Source organism: Oncorhynchus tshawytscha, linkage group LG16 (assembly GCF_018296145.1).
Source record: "Oncorhynchus tshawytscha isolate Ot180627B linkage group LG16, Otsh_v2.0, whole genome shotgun sequence".
Lineage (NCBI taxonomy): Eukaryota > Metazoa > Chordata > Actinopteri > Salmoniformes > Salmonidae > Oncorhynchus > Oncorhynchus tshawytscha.
The window spans coordinates 26,020,259-26,040,192 of NC_056444.1; the positions used below are offsets into that span (position 1 = coordinate 26,020,259).

The following is a 19,934-nucleotide window of genomic DNA, read 5'->3' on the forward strand; positions in this document are numbered from 1 at the left end:
TGGTGAGATATTAATTTATTATACTTGTGGTGAGATAGGCCTATAATGGTGGTAAGATAGTACTATACTGGTGGTGAGGGTGTAATATACTGGTGGTGAGATAGTAATATACTGGTGGTGAGATAGTACTATACTGGTGGTGAGATAGAAATATACTGGTGTTGAGAGAGTACTAAACTGGTGGTGAGATACTATATTGGTGGTGAGATACTGTAGTATTATACAAGTGGTGAGATAGTAATACTGGTGTTAAGATACTGTAGTACTATACTGGTGGTGAGATAGTACTATACCGGTGGTGAGAGAGTAACATACTGGTGGTGAGATAGAAATATAGTGGTGGTGAGACAGAAATATACTGGTGGTGAGATAGTTCTATACTGGTGGTTGAGATGTTGTAGTACTATACTGGTCCTATATACCAGTGCTGAGATATTGTATTACTATACTGGTGGTGAGATAGGCCTATACTGGTGGTGAAATCGTAATATAATGGTGGTGAGATAGTTATATACTGGTGGCTGAGATTTTGTAGTACTATACTGGTTGTGAGATAGGCCTATACTGGTGGTGAGGGTGTAATATACTGGTGGTGAGATAGTAATATACTGGTGGTGAGATAGTACTATACTGGTGGTGAGATAGAAATATACTGGTGTTGAGAGAGTACTAAACTGGTGGTGAGATACTGTAGTACTATACCTGTGGTGAGAGAGTAACATACTGGTGGTGAGATAGTAATATACTGGTGGTGAGATAGAAATGCACTGGTGGTGAGATAGGCCTATAATGTTGGTAAGATAGGCCTATACTGGTGGTGAGATGTAGTACTATACTGGTGCTGAGATAGGCCTGTACTGGTGGTGAGATTGAAATATACTGGTGGTGAGATAGTAATATACTGGTGGTGAGATAGTAATATACTGGTGGTGAGATAGTAATATACTGGTGGTAAGAAAGTACTATACTGATGGTGAGATAGTACAATATTGGTGGTGACATACTGTAGTAGTAGAATATTGGTGGTGAGATAGGCCTATACTGGTGGTGAGATTGTAATATACTGATGATGAGAGAGTACTATATTGGTGGTGAGATACTGTAGTAGTAGAATATTGGTGGTGAGATAGGCCTATACTGGTAGTGAGATTGTAATATACTGAGGGTGAGATATAAATATACTGGTGTTGAGATAGTAATATACTGGTGGTGAGATAGTAATATAGTGGTGGTGAGATAGTAATATACTGGTGGTGAGATAGTTCTATACTGGTGGTAAGAAAGTACTATACTGATGGTGAGATAGTACAATATTGGTGGTGACATACTGTAGTAGTAGAATATTGGTGGTGAGATAGGCCTATACTGGTGGTGAGATTGTAATATACTGATGATGAGAGAGTACTATATTGGTGGTGAGATACTGTAGTAGTAGAATATTGGTGGTGAGATAGGCCTATACTGGTGGTGAGATTGTAATATACTGAGGGTGAGATATAAATATACTGGTGTTGAGATAGTAATATACTGGTGGTGAGATAGTAATATAGTGGTGGTGAGATAGTAATATACTGGTGGTGAGATAGTTCTATACTGGTGGTAAGAAAGTACTATACTGATGGTGAGATAGTACAATATTGGTGGTGACATACTGTAGTAGTAGAATATTGGTGGTGAGATAGGCCTATACTGGTGGTGAGATTGTAATATACTGATGATGAGAGAGTACTATATTGGTGGTGAGATACTGTAGTAGTAGAATATTGGTGGTGAGATAGTAATATACTGGTGGTGAGATTGTAATATACTGAGGGTGAGATATAAATATACTGGTGTTGAGATAGTAATATACTGGTGGTGAGATAGTAATATACTGGTGGAGATAGTTCTATACTGGTGGTGAGATAGAAATATACTGGTGGTGAGATAGTAATATACTGGTGGTGAGATAGTAATATACTGGTGGTGAGAGAGTAATTTAATGGTGGTGAGATTGTCCTATACTGGTGGTGAGATTGTCCTATACTGGTGGTGAGATAGTACTATACTGGGGGTGAGATAGTAATATACTGGTGGTGAGATAGCACTATACTGGTGGTGAGATAGCACTATACTGGTGGTGAGATAGTACTATACTGGGGGTGAGATAGTAATATACTGGTGGTGAGATAGTACTATACTGGTGGTGAGGGAGTAATATACTGGTGGTGAGATAGAAATGAACTGATGGTGAGATAGTACTATACTGGTGGTGAGATACTGTAGTACTGTACTGGTGGTGAGGGAGTACTATATTGGTGGTGAGCTGATTTTACTATACTGGTGGTGAGACAGTACTGTACTTGTGGTGAGATATTAATTTATTATACTTGTGGTGAGATAGGCCTATAATGGTGGTAAGATAGTACTATACTGGTGGTGAGATAGTAATATACTGGTGGTGAGGGAGTAATATACTGGTGGTGAGATAGTAATATACTGGTGGTGAGATAGTAATATACAAAAGAGCAGAAAAGTAAATAAATATAAACAGTATGGGGATGAGGTAGGTAAAATTTGGTGGGCTATTTACCGATAGACTATGTACAGCTGCAGCGATCGGTTAGCTGCTCAGATAGCAGATGTTTGAAGTTGGTGATGGAGATAAAAGTCTCCAACTTCAGCGATTTTTGCAATTTGTTCCAGTCACAGGCAGCAGAGAACTGGAACGAAAGGCGGCCAAATGAGGTGTTGGCTTTAGGGATGATCAGTGAGATACACCTGCTGGAGCGCGTGCTACGGGTGGGTGTTGCCATCGTGACCAGGTAACTGAGATAAGGCGGAGCTTTACCTAGCATGGACTTGTAGATGACCTGGAGCCAGTGGGTCTGGCGACGAATATGTAACGAGGGCCAGCCGACCAGAGCATGTAGGTCGCAGTGGTGGGTGGTATAAGGTGCTTGAGTAACAAAACGGATGGCACTGTGATAAACTGCATCCAGTTTGCTGAGTAGAGTATTGGAAGCTATTTTGTAGATGACATCGCCGAAGACGAGGATCGGTAGGATAGTCAGTTTTACTAGGGTAAGTTTGGCGGCGTGAGTGAAGGAGGCTTTGTTGCGGAATAGAAAGCCGACTCTAGATTTGATTTTAGATTGGAGATGTTTGATATGAGTCTGGAAGGAGAGTTTACAGTCTAGCCAGACACCTAGGTACTTATAGATGTCCACATATTCTAGGTCGGAACCATCCAGGGTGGTGATGCTAGTCGGGCGTGCGGGTGCAGGCAGCGAACGGTTGAAAAGCATGCATTTGGTTTTACTAGCGTTTAAGAGCAGTTGGAGGCCACGGAAGGAGTGTTGTATGGCATTGAAGCTCGTTTGGAGGTTAGATAGCACAGTGTCCAAGGACGGGCCGGAAGAATACAGAATGGTGTTGTCTGCGTAGAGGTGGATCAGGGAATCGCCCGCAGCAAGAGCAACATCATTGATATATACAGAGAAAAGAGTCGGCCCAAGAATTGAACCCTGTGGCACCCCCATAGAGACTGCCAGAGGACCGGACAACAGTAATATAGTAATATATTGGTGGAAATACTGGTGGTAGTATACTGGTGGTGAGATTGTCCTGTACTGGTGGTGAGATAGGCCTATACTGGTGGTGAGATTGTAATATACTGATGGTGAGAGAGTACTACATTGGTGGTGAGATAGTAATATACTGGTGGTGAGATAGTACTATACTGGTGGTGAGATAGTAATATACTGGTGGTGAGATAGTAATATACTGGTGGTGAAAGAGTACTATACTGGTGGTGAGATTGTCCTGTACTGGTGGTGAGATAGTACTATACTGGTGGTGAGATAGTAATATACTGGTGGTGAGATAGTAATATACTGGTGGTGAGATAGTTCTAAACTGGTGGTGAATTGTAATATGCTGGTGGTGAGATAGTGCTATACTGGTGGTGAGATAGTTCTACACTGGTGGTAAGATAGAAATATACTGATGGTGAGATAGTAATACACTGGTGGTGAGATTGTCTTGTACTGGTGGTGAGATAGTACTATACTGGTGGTGAGATAGTAATATACTGGTGGTGAGATCGTTCTATACTGGTGGTGATATAGTAATATACTGGTGGTGAGATAGGCCTATAATGGTGGTGAGATAGTAATATACTGGTGGTGAGATAGTAATATACTGGTGGTGAGATAGTTCTATACTGGTGGTGAGATTGTCCTATACTGGTGGTGAGATAGTAATATATTGGTGGTGAGATAGGCCTATACGGTGGTGAGATAATGTAGTACTATACTGGTGGTGAGATACTGTAGTACTATACCAATGGTGAGATAGTCTTATACTGGTGGTGAGATAGGCCTATACTGGTGGTTAAATAGTTCTATACTGGTGGTGAGATAGTAATATACTGGTGGTGAGATAGTTCTATACTGGTGGTGAGATTGTAATATACTGGTGGTGAGATAGTTCTATACTGGTGGTGAGATAGTACTATACTGGTGGTGAGATAGTACTATACTGGTGGTGAGATAGTCCTATACTGGTGGTGTGATAGTCCTATACTGGTGGTGAGATTGTCCTATGCTGGTGGTGAGATAGTAATATAGTACTAATGTACTGGTGGTGAGGCCCATACTGGTGGTAAATAGTCTTATACCAATGGTGAGATAGTCTTATACTGGTGGTTAGATCGTACTACACCGGTGTTGAGAAAGTACTATATTGGTGTTGAGATACTGTAGTAGTAGTATATTGGTAGTGAGATAGGCCTACACTGATGGTGAGATAGTACTATACTGGTGATGAGATTGTAATATACGGATAGTGAGATAGTACTATACTGGTGGTGAGTTTGTAATATACTGATGGTGAGATAGTACTATACTGGTGGTGAGATGCTGTAGTACTATACTGGTGGTGAGATAGGCCTTTACTGGTGATGAGATAATGTAGTACTATACTGGTGGTGAGATGATACTATATTGGTGGTGAGATGTTACTATACTGGTGGTGAGATGAGACTATACTGGTGGTGAGATGATACTATACTGGTGGTGAGATGATATCATACTGGTGGTGAGATACTGCAGTACTATATTGGTGGTGAGATGATACTATACTGGTGGTGAGATAATATTATACTGGTGGTGAGATGATACTATACGGATGGTGAGATGATACTATACTGGTGGTGAGATACTGTAGTGCTATCCTGGTGGTGAGATGATACTATACTGGTGGTGAGATGATACTATACTGGTGGTGAGATACTGCAGTGCTATCCTGGTGGTGAGATGATACTATACTGGTGGTGAGATACTGCAGTACTATACTGGTGGTGAGATGATACTATACCGGTGGTGAGATGATACTACACTGGTGGTGAGATACTGCAGTACTATACTGGTGGTGACATAATACTATACTGGTGGTGAGATGATACTATACTGGTGGTGAGATAATGTAGTACTACACTGGTGGTGAGATACTGCAGTACTATACTGGTGGTGAGATACTGCAATACTATACTGGTTGTGAGATGATACTATAATACTATACTGGTTGTGAGATGATACTATACTGGTGGTGAGATGATACTATACTGGTGGTGAGATGATACTATACTGGTGGTGAGATGATACTATACTGGTGGTGCGATGATACTATACTGGTGGTGAGATGATACTATACTGGTGGTGAGATGATACTATACTGGTGTTGAGATTATACTATACTGGTGGTGAGATGATACTACACTGGTGGTGAGATACTGCAGTACTATACTGGGCTGAGGTGATACTATACTGGTGGTGAGATGATACTATACTGGTGTTGAGATTATACTATACTGGTGGTGAGATGATACTACACTGGTGGTGAGATACTGCAGTACTATACTGGGCTGAGGTGATACTATACTGGTGGTGAGCCACTGCCTGTTCACCCCGCTATCATCCAGAAGGCGAGGTCAGTACAGGTGCATCAAAGCTGGGACCGAGAGACTGAAAAACAGCTTCTATCTCAAGGCCATCAGACTGTTAAACAGCCACCACTAACATTGAGTGGCTGCTGCCAACACACTGACACTGACACTGACCCAACTCCAGCCACTTAAATAATGGGAATTGATGGGAAATGATGTAAATATATCACTAGCCACTTTAAACAATGCTACCTTATATAATGTTTACATACCCTACATTATTCATCTCATATGCATACGTATATACTGTACACTATATCATCGACTGCATCCTTATGTAATACATGTATCACTAGCCACTTTAACTATGCCACTTTGTTTACATACTCATCTCATATGTATATACTGTACTCGATATCAGCTACTGTATCTTGCCTATGCTGCTCTGTACCATCACTCATTCATATATCCTTATGTACATAGTCTTTATCCCCTTACACCGTGTATAAGACAGTAGTTTTGGAATCGTTAGTTAGATTACTTGTTGGTTATTACTGCATTGTCGGAACTAGAAGCACAAGCATTTCGCTACACTCGCATTAACATCTGCTAACCATGTGTATGTGACAAATAAAATTTGATTTGATTTGATTTGATTTTTGATGATACTATACTGGTGGTGAGATAGTAATACTGATGTTGCGATGGTACTTTTGTACTACTGTACACTGGTGGCAGACCTGGTTTCAAATACTATTTGAAATATTTTCAAAGAATTTAGTTGCAAAACTGAAAACCCCACCCTTCTGTCACTCCAAATAATATTTGAACCCAGATCTGAATGGTGGAGAGATAGTAGGTCTAGATGTCTCTAGACTGCCTTGTCATTTGCTGTTTAGACTAATCTATTTTCCAGAATACATTAACAAATGGATGGGGCATAATTACCATGTTTATGATGATTTCCTCCTTTCAGAGCAAGAGAACAAAGATATAGAAGCCCTCTGTGTGTACCTGGGTTGTGTAGCTGTGTACTCACACAAGCATTGGACTAAAGAACTTATGAGAAGCGCAATCAGAGGCAAACATTATGTTGCTCATTTTTACACCATTGTTCTTTTTGTTAATCAATGTATCTTTATCATGGCTGCAATAATTGCAATTATCTTTTCCTCTCGCATCCCTGTTCATGACTAATAATGAGTCATTATGTTTTTTGCTTCCCCGAGCAGTCAATTAACATCGACGTTTTCCAAGAATCGCTAAACTGCGCTAACTGCCGCCCCGGCTGTACCTGCGCCACCCCAATCTGTTAGTGGGATCTGTCCTACCTTTTCCAAACAAAAGATAGAGCTCTATTCTCTCTTTTCCCCTCCTGCTACTTCCCCCACCAAAACAGAAATGATTTAGCTTGAAATATTAATTTACCTAGGAAGCAACGCTGTGAATTAGAAACATATTTTAATCTCATGCAAGAAAAGACAGCCATCTGGCTGTTGCATGGTTTTTAAAGGGGGAGACTCCCTCCCTCTCCCCCTTCCTCTCTCTATCCCTCCTTCTATCCCTCCCTCTTCCTCTCCGTAAACGGAGACCATTAAAGTAATGTGTTCATCTACATAAAATCCAAATGGAAGATAAAGGTTCATAGTCATATGAAAGCCATTTAGGCCCTTCAATTAAAACAAGTCATTGACTTAATCAAACATCCACTCTGGTCAATCAGGTGCCCAACCCTGTTGTGCTTTTTCAAAAACACTAACGATAACAATAATGACAATAGTAAAGATCACAATAATGACAGCAATAGTAATGATGATTAAAAGAAAATATGAAAAAAAGCTTGCATGGTGGTTCATTTACCCTAACATAACTTTACGCCTACGCAAACAGACATGATGACATGAGGGAGTGGGGGACGAATGAATGGAGGGAGATATATGATGAAGGAAGGGATACAACGAGGAGTGTAACTGTGGGACAAACAGACAGTGGCAGTAGGGCAGGCGTCACCTCGGATGTGTCTATTTACAGCTCAAATAGTATGGCTACACTAGGATAAAAGGCTAAAGCCCCCTCTCCTCTCTCTCTTTCTCTCTCCACCCTCTTCATCCCTCTCTCTTTCACCCTGACCTTAATTATATAGGCCTTTACTGACCCACTCACTTCAGTGGAAGCCAAGGATAATTTACAAGAATATAAAACGGAGTGGAGTGGGAGAGAAAGGGTGTCGGACGGTATCTAGCTTGGTGGAAAGAAAGAAAGAAAGGAAGTAGGATGTCCCTTTTCCTTTCCCCTGACTGCCGTGTCGTATCCCTCTATTTTTTGCCAAGTAATTGCTTTCACCTATGGTGGTGACCTAGACAGATGTAATCGCTGCGTCTCCAGCCCCGGCCAACTGAATCATATTGGGCAGATTAACGGTCACTTTCAGGGGGAAAGAGGAGAGCCACCTCAGAATACACTATATATACAAAAGTATGTGGACACCCTTTCAAATGAGTGGATTTGGCTATTTCAGCCACACGTTGCTGACAGGTGTATAAAATCGAGCACACAGCCATGCAATCTCCACAGCAAAATTTGGCAGTAGAATGGCCTTAGTGAAGAGCTCAGTGGCTTTCAACGTGGCACCATCATATTGATGCCACCTTTCCAACAAGTCTGTTTGTCTAATTTCTGCCCTGCTAGAGCTGCCCCAGGCAGCTGTAAGGGCTGTTATTGTGAAGTGGAAATGTTTAGGAGCAACAACGCCTCAGACGCGAAGTGGTAGGCCACACAAGCTCACAGAATGGGACAGCCGAGTGCTGAAGTGCGAGCGAGTAAAAATCGTCTGTCCATCAGTTGCAACATTCACTACCGAGTTCCAAACTGCCTCTAGAAGCAACGTCAACACAAGAACTGTTCATGAAATGGGTTTCCATGGAAGAGCAGCCGCACACAAGCCTAAGATCACCATGCGCAATGCCAAGCGTTGGCTGGTGTGGTGTAAAGCTCGCAGCCATTGGGCTCTGGAGCAGTGGAAATGCGTTCTCTGGAGTGATGAATCACGCTTCACTATCTGGCAGTCCGACGGACAAATCTTTGTTTGGCCGATGCCATCAGAATGCTACCTGCCCAAATGCGTGTACCAAATGTAGAGTTTGGTGGAGGAGGAAAAATGGTCTGGGGCAGTTTTTCATGGTTCGGGCTAGGCCCCTTAGTTCCAGTGAAGGGAAATCTTAACACTTCAGAATACAATGACATTCTAGATGATTCTGTGCTTCCAAATTTGTGGCAACAGTTTGGGGAAGGCCCTTTCCTGTTTCAGCATGACAATGCCCCTGTGCACAAAGTCAGGTCCATACAGAAAGGGTTTGTCAGGATCGGTGTGGAAGAACTTGACTGGCCTGCAAAGAGCCCTGACCTCAACCCCATGAAACACCAGCAAAGGGGGGACCAACTCCATATTAATGCCCATGATTTTGGAATGAGATGTTCGACGAGCAGGTGTCCACATACTTTTGGTCACATAGTGTATCTGTAGCTAGCTAGTCGAGGGCCTAACCCTCCCTGCTCGCTGCACATAAAGTGTCAAATAAAATCATTACATAGAAATATAATGACTAGAATGGACAACTGACCATTATCATTTGAATGGTATACTCAAGGGTACACTCAATATGGCTGCCGGTCCACTGATTTGGGCATGTCTGTTTTAGTAATACTGTTTCTATGGCTTAAGACATCTCTGCTAAGAGACTAGTTAGTCTGAGTGAGCAAGATACTGCCAAAATAAAGGAAACACTTGAGTAAATGAGGGATACAAAGTATATTGAAAGCAGGTGCTTCCACACAGGTGTGGTTTCTGAGTTGATTAAGTCATTCATATGTGTGTGTGTGTGTGTCTCAGTCACCAGATCTCAACCCAATTGAACACGTACAATATGGGAGATTCTGGAGTGGCGACTGAGACAGCGTTTTCCACCACCGTCAACAAAACACCAAATTATGGAATTTCTCGTGTCACATCCATCAGAGTACCAGACACTTTAGACTGTATGCCAAGGTGTATTGATGCTGTTCTGGCTCGTGGTGCCCAACGCCCTATTAAGACACTTTATGTTGGTGTTTCCTTTATTTTGGCAGTTAACTTTATGTATCAAGATCATAGACAGGTATGGCCAGGCAGATGTTGTTGTATTCTATAAGCTAGCAGCACCAATTAGCCTCCAAATATTGGGCAAATTGTAGGGAAACAGTGCTGCTAGCTGCCATCGCCACATCTCTCCCTAGTTGAGTGAGATAATACAGCTAATGTGTGGACACTCATGCTCTCACCTCCCGGTGGAAAGAGACAGGGTGAGAACAAGAGATTTAATGTAACATCCCTTTCTTCAACCACCGCATCGAGAACAAGGAGATCATTCGTGGCTGTCAAAAAATGCCCCCCGAAAAAAACCACACTAGTGGTGAATAAAAAAAAATCACCCTGAACATTTACTTAAGCTTCGACACAGTACTGCCTTGTCTCCCCTCATGTCAGATCTCAGAACCCTCTGACTGGGTAGGTGGTGGAGGAATATCACACAGCCGAGGTAGCAGCCCTTATTCACTGTACTGTGGGTGTACTGTTAAAGACTGTTAAAGACCATGGTTGTCCCAAATGGCATCCTATTCCCTGTAGTGCACTAGGCAATCTAAGACCAGGAGGTCTTAGATAGTAGGTAGGTAGTTTAAGGGTCGGGGATTCAAACAATGGACGATCCCTACATGAACAAATTAGTGTAGGATTATCCTATGCAAACTCATACGGAAAATAAGCATCATTCAGTCAACAGGAGAAAAATCAACAACACAAATCACTGACTGACTGACTGACTGACATCTCCGGCTCCCTGCTCCTGTTCTGTCTCATGCTCTTGGGAAGAGATTTATCCACCACACACAGAGTAAATACCAGACCAATCCCAACCCTTCTCTGTAGTCAATAAAGCCATATTTTTAAATGCTCTGTTTAAATAGGGATCATGTGTTTTCATAAAAAGGTAATCCACCAATAAAGATAGCCCTCAGATCAATAGATGGCTGTGTCTTCGTTCCTGTCTGTGGAGTGTGTGGATCACTCAGAGTTTGGCCTCTGTGAACATCGTCCTTTACCTTCTGACTTCCACTGTTTTGTTTTACCTCTGGCTATGACTGTCTGTCTGTTGATTCAACAATTTTCATCCTATCCTCTGAAATGTCATATAGGCAGATCATATATGCTTTACCTTTGATGACATAGCAGGTCCTAAAATTCGACATGGGAGGAGAAAAGTGTGTTTTCATGGTAATGACACTGATGGTGTGTTTGTGATGATCTAACCTTGTGATCTTGTCTGTGCAGGACATGGTGATGAGCTGTTCCCCTTGCAGTACCCCGTCCCAGGTCTGGACTGCCCCTCTGGAGGACCTCACAGGCAGGGTCCCCTCCCCGGACTCGATCTTGGTCCTCAGGTGGCTGTGGAACTTCTTCAGCAGGTGTCTGCTGCTGTGCACTGGGAACAGAACAGAGCCGGATGGTCAGTCTTATTTGTGTGTGTGTTAATTGATTCACTCATACATGTCTGTGTATCTGACTCTTTCTATTCAGTATGTAGCACACATGATCATGCCTAACTTTGTGTCTCTATGTTCTGAACATCACTATTGCCTGAAATTCCACCTTATATCCATCCCATATGGAAATCAACCAAAAGGGGCAATGATTTTTTTACCCTTAGCCAAGTAGTTCTCCACTACAGATATCTCTCTCCCTCTCTCTCTCTCTCTCTCTAGTCTCTCCAAGTAGTCTCTCTCTCTCTCTCTCTCTCTCTCTCTCTCTCTCTCTCTCTCTCTCTCTCTCTCTCTCTCTCTCTCTCTCTCTCTCTCTCTCTCTCTCTCTCTCTCTCTCTCTCTCTCTCTCGCAATGAAGTTAAAGTTAAGCCTTGAGTTCCCCTCTGAAGTATTGAGGAAAAGGCAGAGAAAGGTATTATGGGAGCCCCTTCTGCATAAGTAATTTTCTAATCTGTAAAAGCTGATTGATGAACATTTAAAAGGTTTAATGACCAAGAAAGTGAAGTTCAAAGCTTTCCAGGGAGACAGTCTCTCAGTTCCTTTCATACTGGCGTGATTCATTTGCCTCCTCAAATGTTTTTTTCCCTTCATTTTAGTGTATGTGTGTGTGTTTGTGTGTGTGTGTGTGTGTGTAAGAAAACCTCCACGTCAATATAATGATACACCAGCAGCATGGCTACAGTGCTGAATAGATCTGTCTAAGAGAAAAAAGGAGGGGAAATATTTTTGATGGAAAACTGCCAAGCAGATTACATTGCTAACCCTGTAAGTCACACATAAAAACGAATGCCAGCCGTCGCCATCTAAATGAATATACATTTTTTTATGGAGTAAGCATTAAAATGTCATCTGTTCAGCACAGTGGCTTGGCAGTCTGAAAGGCCTGTGGATGTAATGTGACATGAAAGGGATGCCAGTTTTCTGACAGCGTCTGACAAAAGCAGAGCAGTCGCTTTCAACATATCAGCCGGCAGAAGATGATCCCTTAAAAAAAAAAAAAAACTCTGGTAAAGGGGAAAAAGACACCAAACCACGAGGAAGACAGGAGAGAGGGAGGGAGGGAGGGAAAATAAACGAGAGATAACGAGAGAGATGAAGATGGATAGAGAGTCTGTCTTACGGTCCGTGGTGATTTCGTAGGGCGAGTTGAGGCGAGCGTCTCCGCAGGGCGACGTGCTGATGTACATATGGAAATGGACGTTGTCCCTCAACCGGTACCCTGACTCCTTGTGCCGGACGAATATCGACTCTTCCCAGTCCTCTCGCCTTTTGCTTCAAAGACAAAGAAAAAGAAAGAAAAGATGAGGAAAAAGAGAGTGACCACTATCTATCACAGCACACACACACCCCCCACCCACCCCTGTCTATTTTTCAATGATGAACTGAAACAGAGGGAGAGAGCGAGTGATGACAAACACTGGCCTTCTCCCTGACCAAAGCAGTTTCTCTCTCTGTCACTGTCGGCCCCCTGAACATTACTCAGTCTGTCTCAACTGGATGATACATCATGAAGAGCGGAGGGCTGCTGGTGTGTGAGTGTGCGTTTGAGTGTATATATGTGTGTGTGTATACCAGTTTCTCCTACATCATCCCTGAATGGTTGAAATGACTATGATCCTTGACTGATACTAGACACTAGGCTACCCACTAAAACTCCAGCCAGTTATTCAGCTACTGACTGTGATGTGTGATAGTAGTTGCTACTACGAACTGAGGCTGCAAATATTTGTTTTACTCAAATATACTTTAATTTCACAAATCCGTATTGAACCATGCCACATGCTTACTATTTGATGCCTTGAATTTAAATAATTCAGTTCTACCATATACTAATATACTCAGAGCTCGCCATTGTGATTTTTCATCATTGGAGACATTATGCATGGCATGATACTACAGTATATTCCCTACGCCGCTTTCGGTCTCAACCCTAGACTTCTCATAGTATATATCAATGATGTCGCTCTTGCTGCGGGTGATTCTTTGATCCACCTCTACGCAGACGGCACCATTCTGTATACATCTGGCCCTTCTTTGGACACTGTGTTAACAAACGAGCTTCAACGCCATACAACACTCCTTCCATGGCCTCCAACTGCTCTTAAATGCTAGTAAAATGAACTGCATGCTCTTCAACCGACCGCTGCCCGCACCCGCCCGCCCGACTAGCGTCACTACTCTGGACGGTTCTGACTTAGAATATGTGGACAACTATAAATACCTAGGTGTCTAAACTCTCCTTCCAGACTCACATTAAGCATCTCCAATCCAAAGTTAAATCAAGAATCGGCTTCCTGTTTCGCAACAAAGCCTCCTTCACTCATGCTGCCAAACATACCCTCGTAAAACTGACCATCCTACCGATCCTTGACTTCGGCGATGTCATTTACAAAATAGCCTCCAACACTCTACTCAGCAAATTGGATGCAGTCTATCACAGTGCCATCCGTTTTGTCACCAAAGCCCCATATACTACCCACCACTGCGACCTGTATGCTCTCGTTGGCTGGTCCTCGCTACATATTCATCGCCAAACCCACTGTCTCCAGGTCATCTATAAGTCGTTGCTAAGTAAAGCTCCGCCTTAGTTCAGCTCACTGGTCACCATAGCAACACCCACCCGTAGCACGCGCTCCAGCAGGTATATTTCACTGGTCATCACCAAAGCCAACACCTTCTTTGGCCGCCTTTCCTTCCAGTTCTCTGCTGCCAATGACTGGAACGAATTGCAAAAATCACTGAAGTTGGAGACTATTATCTCCCTCACTCTTTAAGAGTCAGCTGTCAGAGCAGCTTACCGATCGCTACAGCTCATCTGTAAATAGCCCATCCAACCAACTACCTACCTCATCCCCATATTTGTTTTTGTTTTTCTGCTCTTTTGCAAACCAGTATGTCTACCTGCACATCCTCATCTGCACATATATCACTCCAGTGTAAATTGCTAAATTGTAATTACTTCGCCACTATTGGCCTATTTATTGCCTCACCTCCTTCCTTCATATGCTCACACTGTATACAGATTTTTCTACTGTGTTATTGACTGTACGTTTGTTTATCCCATGTGAAACTCTGTGTTGTTTTTGTCGCGCTGCTTTGCTTTATCTTGGCCAGGTTGCAGTTGTTCTCAACTGGCCTACCAGGTTAAATGAAGGTAAAATCATTTTTTATTTAAAAATAGGGTGAATATACGTCAGTTGTGGCATTATGTTTGGCTATTTTCATAGGACTTATCTTTCCCATTAGCTTTCTCTTGCTCAGCCGCTGAGACTCAGTGATTATATTAGACATTGAGGAAAGACAAAAGTCAATACGCTGTATTATGCTAATATGACATTAAAGGAACTAGCCTTTTCTACTCTAATCTGACAGGCTGGCAATTTAGTAGCCAGACGGGCCTGGCAGGTAAGATTGGTTCATCGTAGCACACGATGCAATTTACCAAAGTGGTTGTGTAGGTAGGGACATTTCAAACTAAAAACTAGAATTTTTAGAAGACAATGCTTCTTCTCTGGTGGGGCAAATATTAGGTTTTGGAGACGTAGTTATAGCGGTTTCACAAGATAAAGAATGTAACGTATATCATTTTAATCAGGAACTCATTGCCTTGACACAAAAGCAGTCTGCCTACAGTATGACACTTGATTGTGAAAATGGCTTTGTTGTATAACGCTTCTCTGTTACCATGGTGCTAAGTAAGAACAGAATTGTAATTTAAGCGTAGCTACAAGTTATATAATATAATCTGATTTAGAATCTTATTTTTAGGAGCATTTAATGAACATCTATGAAAAATAACTCTTGAATGGTGCTTTAAAAACACATCCAGTATATCACTTTAATTTACATATCCCTCACTGTACTTGTAAGGATAATTAGTAAAACACCCCTGCCTACTCTTGTACTATTCAAAGGAGACAAAATGAGATGTTATTACTGAGAGTAGAGGAAGCACATCAACACTTTACTTAAAGCCTGCAGGTATAATGTTTCTATTAGATGCAATAAACTTGTATGAGCCCTTACAACGAGGCCTTATAATACAGTTTATGATATGTTACAGAAGCATTCGATGTCGTTACCTTAAGAAGAGCTCTAACTGAGAGTAGAGGTAGCGAACCAAGGCTCTCCTGGCTGTGATCTCAGCGTGACAGTCGTTGACCACCAGTCCTTGGTTACTGATATGTTCTCCCTTGATACATTTGGTCCCGGTAGATAACGCTATCACCTGGACTTGTCTCAGGTCCAAACCTGGCAAAGATAGAGAGAGAGAGAGAGAGGGGAAAAACAGGGAGACAACAAGTGTTAGAAATAAAATAGCTTTATTACCTTTAAAATATCATTTAGAACTCATGACTCACACTTCGTTGTGTCATTTGACAGAACAACATGTCATCAAGAAATCATGTGGTGTGAAAACAATGAAACAAGAGTATGTCTAGAGTCCGCATTAGTTAGGGGATAACAGTGGACTCCGTCAACAAATCTCCACACCTAAATACCTTTACCATAGGCCATTTCTGAATGGCACTATATTCCCTATATAGTGCACTACTTTTGACCAGGCCCTGGTCAAAAGTAGTTCCCCATGTAGGGAATTGGGTGCCATTTGGGACACAGACCATTTAAATACCATGTGAGACTTCAGGGGAACACTTCAGGTGAACACTACTACCACTCTTTGAAACGTGATTGTTAGTGAACCCAGTAGGAAGAAACCCACCCTTGCAGCCCATAAATCCCCTCCTGCCACAGCCCTGAAACCTATTTGTTTGATTTTAATTCAAAAGCACTGTGGTTAAAAAATGGGCTTCAGCAGCAGGATTTTTGACAGCATAAACCATGAGTGTGTGACGGGGCTGGCTCAGCATGCTTTAACCACCGTCAGTCTCCTTTTCTCTCCTCCGCTCTCCTCTCCTCTGCCCGCCACAAATCTCTCCATCGCTTCACAAATTCAGGGTTCACTGCGTCCGCCGAACCTGGAGGCAACGCGGGTGCAACATATGAGCTTTTATCTGCTGTGGCCCAGATGGTATTGTAGTCAGGCAAGCAGACAGGCAGGCTAGAGAGTGTGTGTGTGTGTGTGTGTGCGTGTGTGTGTGTGTGTGCATGCAGGCAGACAGGCGACGAGCCACCTCTGCCAGGTTGCCATTAACAATAAGTGCAGCTCATATTGAGGTGGGGTTAAAGTCATGGCCTCTGAAATCCATTCGGCTAGCTTTGACTAACCACCTTCTGACTCAGTGGCTGCTTGGATAGAGCAAAGGAGGACGGAGACATAAGAGATATGTTTCTCTTCTCATGATGCATTTCCTAGCTTCTTTATACGTTCTTGTGGCAATGCTATATTGTTGTCCCCCATGATGAAATCGGGGAGGTGATTTTGGATCTGTCAGTTAGTCCGTTAGTCACAAGCGATATCTCAGAGAGCATTGGCCCGATTTTTACGAATCTTGGGTGAATGATGCGTCTTGCCATTAAGATCGGCATTTACAAAATGACACTGATCGGCCAGTTGGTGGCACTATAACAAGAGATTGAAAATGAAAAGTCACGCCCCTCACCCCACTTGACCTAAAGTCATGAAGAAATGTGGATTTTCCACCAATTTGAATTTCAAAACGCTACTCGTCTGGCAACGAATGACCGATCTGCATGAAACTTGACATATGGCATCTATCGACAAATGTCTCTCAACGTCTCTCAACGGAACAAAGGCATACAAATCAGTCAAGGATATTCGTATTGTGTCAAAATGTGTTGCTTATTTTTATATTTTGTTTTACAAAGTAAGTTGACTGAGAACACTTATTCTTATTTACAGCAACGCCCTGGGGTATAGTTACTTACATGGGAGCAGAGGGGGGATGAATGAGCCAATTGGAAGCTGTGGATGATTAGGTGGCTCTGATGGTGGGGGCCAGATTGGGAATTTAGCCAGGACAAATGTTGAGAAACACCGGCAAGACTCAAGAACATTCATATCGACCACACGTTAATAATGGGCACATGTTTATATCTCTTGATCTGTTTGATGAAATTTGTCACACATGCTCAGGGATTGGAGTCTAACTAAACCCACCAGATATCTCAGACATCATTGACCCGATTTTGACAAAACTTGGGTGAATGATGCGTCTTGCCATAGAGAGCCATAATTTACAAAATTACACTGATTGGCCCAAGGAGGGGGGAGGGGGCTGCACCATTCTCGGGGGACGACATGTTTGCTGTTGCCTTGTTGATTATGAAACGGTTCTGGCCGCGCAATCTGATTGATCAAAAGTGCATTCCAACCGTGATGTTATTTAGCACAATATCATTTCTAGCCGTGAAGCACTGTATGATCAGTCCACTAACAGCAGCAAACCAAGGCAACAATGTGGCAGCTGAATCACCTAGCGTAGAGAAAAAAAGAAGCCATTAATGAATAAATGATACTCTTTGGTTGTAGAAACTCCACTAACACAATCACACAGAGAGATTGGTGCCCTGGCTAGTTCTTAGCGGAACCACTGCAACACCAGCCCAGACCAGGGAACCCACGCCAGGAACTACAAGATTAATGTTAAGGACAAACCAGATGCTGGCTGCTCCTGCTCTGCACGGGCTCAGTAGCCAAGTCTAAACCATAATGCAGGTTGAATGCCAAGTTGAGAAGGAACAGATACTTTACCTCTAGCAGCATATTTTGAGACACCTAAACCTGTGTTTTCTGCGTCCGAAATGGCACCCTATTTCGTTTGGGACGTTCCCCTAGATCGAAATGATTTCCTTAGGACTAGTCTATGTGGGGTAATAGCTTGGTCCAATAACCTCACCATGGTTCATCCTCTGTTGTGTCATCTACTGTACAGTGCCAGGTTGAGTCTTAGTGTGGAAGCAAACTAACAGCTCCAGGTCTCATCTATCCTCCACATCAGCCCTGAGTATGCAGCAACATGCCTCGTTCTGGGGAGATAATACAAGTTAAACGTGCCGACTGCAACACCCTTTTCACTTTCCCCTTTTTCTCTGATGTTCCACTTAGCAATTGTTTAGATCCATTTTGCGGGGGATAATTTCTCCTAGCTGCTCTTCATCTCACCATGAAATTGCCACCAAGCAGCCCCCCCCCACCCCCCCTCCCTCTGAGAGGAGAAAGAGAGCGAGACCGCGTGAGAGAGATTTTAAGTGGGGTTAATAGCTATCATCAAGCAGGTATTTTCCAAATTAGGTTTGTCTCATCAGTTTCTATCATCACAAGACTATTATCATAAGGAAGCCTTCTGGAGTAACTAACTTCAGTCATATTTCAGTTTAGTAAAGGGGAATTAAATGATACACAGGCTATTATAAAGTTCAACTTTCCAATTTTCTACTCTGTTATCAGCTCTGTTATCAACTAAATCAAGTTTGTATTCTTTATTCACAGACTTTTCCATGTTCTTTGTTGCTGTAGACAAAGAGACACATTAACAGACAGAAATAAGATTTTTCTGTAATAAGAACCCATTATTCTTAAGTACTAAAGGAGCATTAAAATGATGTTCGTCTCCTGGAGTAAAAGGAATTGTTGTCAAGCCAAGGTTAACGCAAGTGAACTCAATTGCATGCCACTAGGCTATGAAGAGACTCATGAACGGAAGATGTCTGAAGATCTTCAATGTGAAGTTAAGATGTGTATCATCATGAGAATCAAGATGAAAATATATCTGATACAATGACAGGGAGGGGTAGCTAGGAGAGAAAAGTATGTTTTTGAACCTTGAAATCTTTCTGGGTGTGCAACTCTTTAACGACCTCTAGAATTGACGGAATTGTATTATATGTGTGTCCCAAATGCCACCCTACCGTATTCCCTTCATAGTGTACTACTACAAGCTTGGCACACCTGTATTTGGGGAGTTTCTCCCATCCTTCTTTGCAGATCCTCTCAAGCTCTGTCAGGTTGGATGGGGAGCGTCGCTACGCAGCTATTTTCAGGTCTCTCCAAAGATGTTCCATCGTGTTCAAGTCCGGGCTTTGGCTGGGTCATACAAGGACATTCAGAGACTTGTCCCGAAGCCACTTTTGCATTGTCTTGGCTGTTTGCTTATGTTCGTTGTCCTGTTGGACCGTGAACCTTCGCCCCCAGTCTGAGGTCCTGAGAGCTCTCGAGCAGGTTTTCAACAAGGATCTCTCTGTACTTTGCTCCGTTCATCTTTGCCTCGATCCTGACAAGTCTCCCAGTCCCTGCCGCTGAAAAACATCCCCACAGCATGATGCTGCCACCACCATGCTTCGCCGTAGGGATGGTGCCTAGTTTCCTCCAGACATGACGCTTGGCATTCAGGCTAAAGAGTTCAATCTTGGTTTCATCAGACCAGAAAATCTTGTTTCTCATGGTCTGAGAGTCTTTAGGTGACTTTTGGCAAACTCCAAGCGGGCTGTCATGTGCCTTTTACTGAAGAGT

The 19,934-nt window shown here is 42.7% G+C and overlaps 1 protein-coding gene across 1 annotated transcript in view; it reads right to left on the bottom strand.

Annotated features, from left to right (window-relative positions):
• adarb2 (adenosine deaminase RNA specific B2 (inactive)) overlaps positions 1-19,934 on the bottom strand; it is a 68,023-nt gene that overhangs the window by 11,293 nt on the left and 36,796 nt on the right. The window contains exons 4-6 of the mRNA XM_042299025.1: positions 15,583-15,751; positions 12,621-12,772; positions 11,271-11,442 (exon numbers count right to left, since the gene is read on the bottom strand). Of these exons, the coding sequence (XP_042154959.1) occupies positions 11,271-11,442; positions 12,621-12,772; positions 15,583-15,751 (493 nt within the window). The remainder of the gene's footprint in view (positions 1-11,270; positions 11,443-12,620; positions 12,773-15,582; positions 15,752-19,934) is intronic.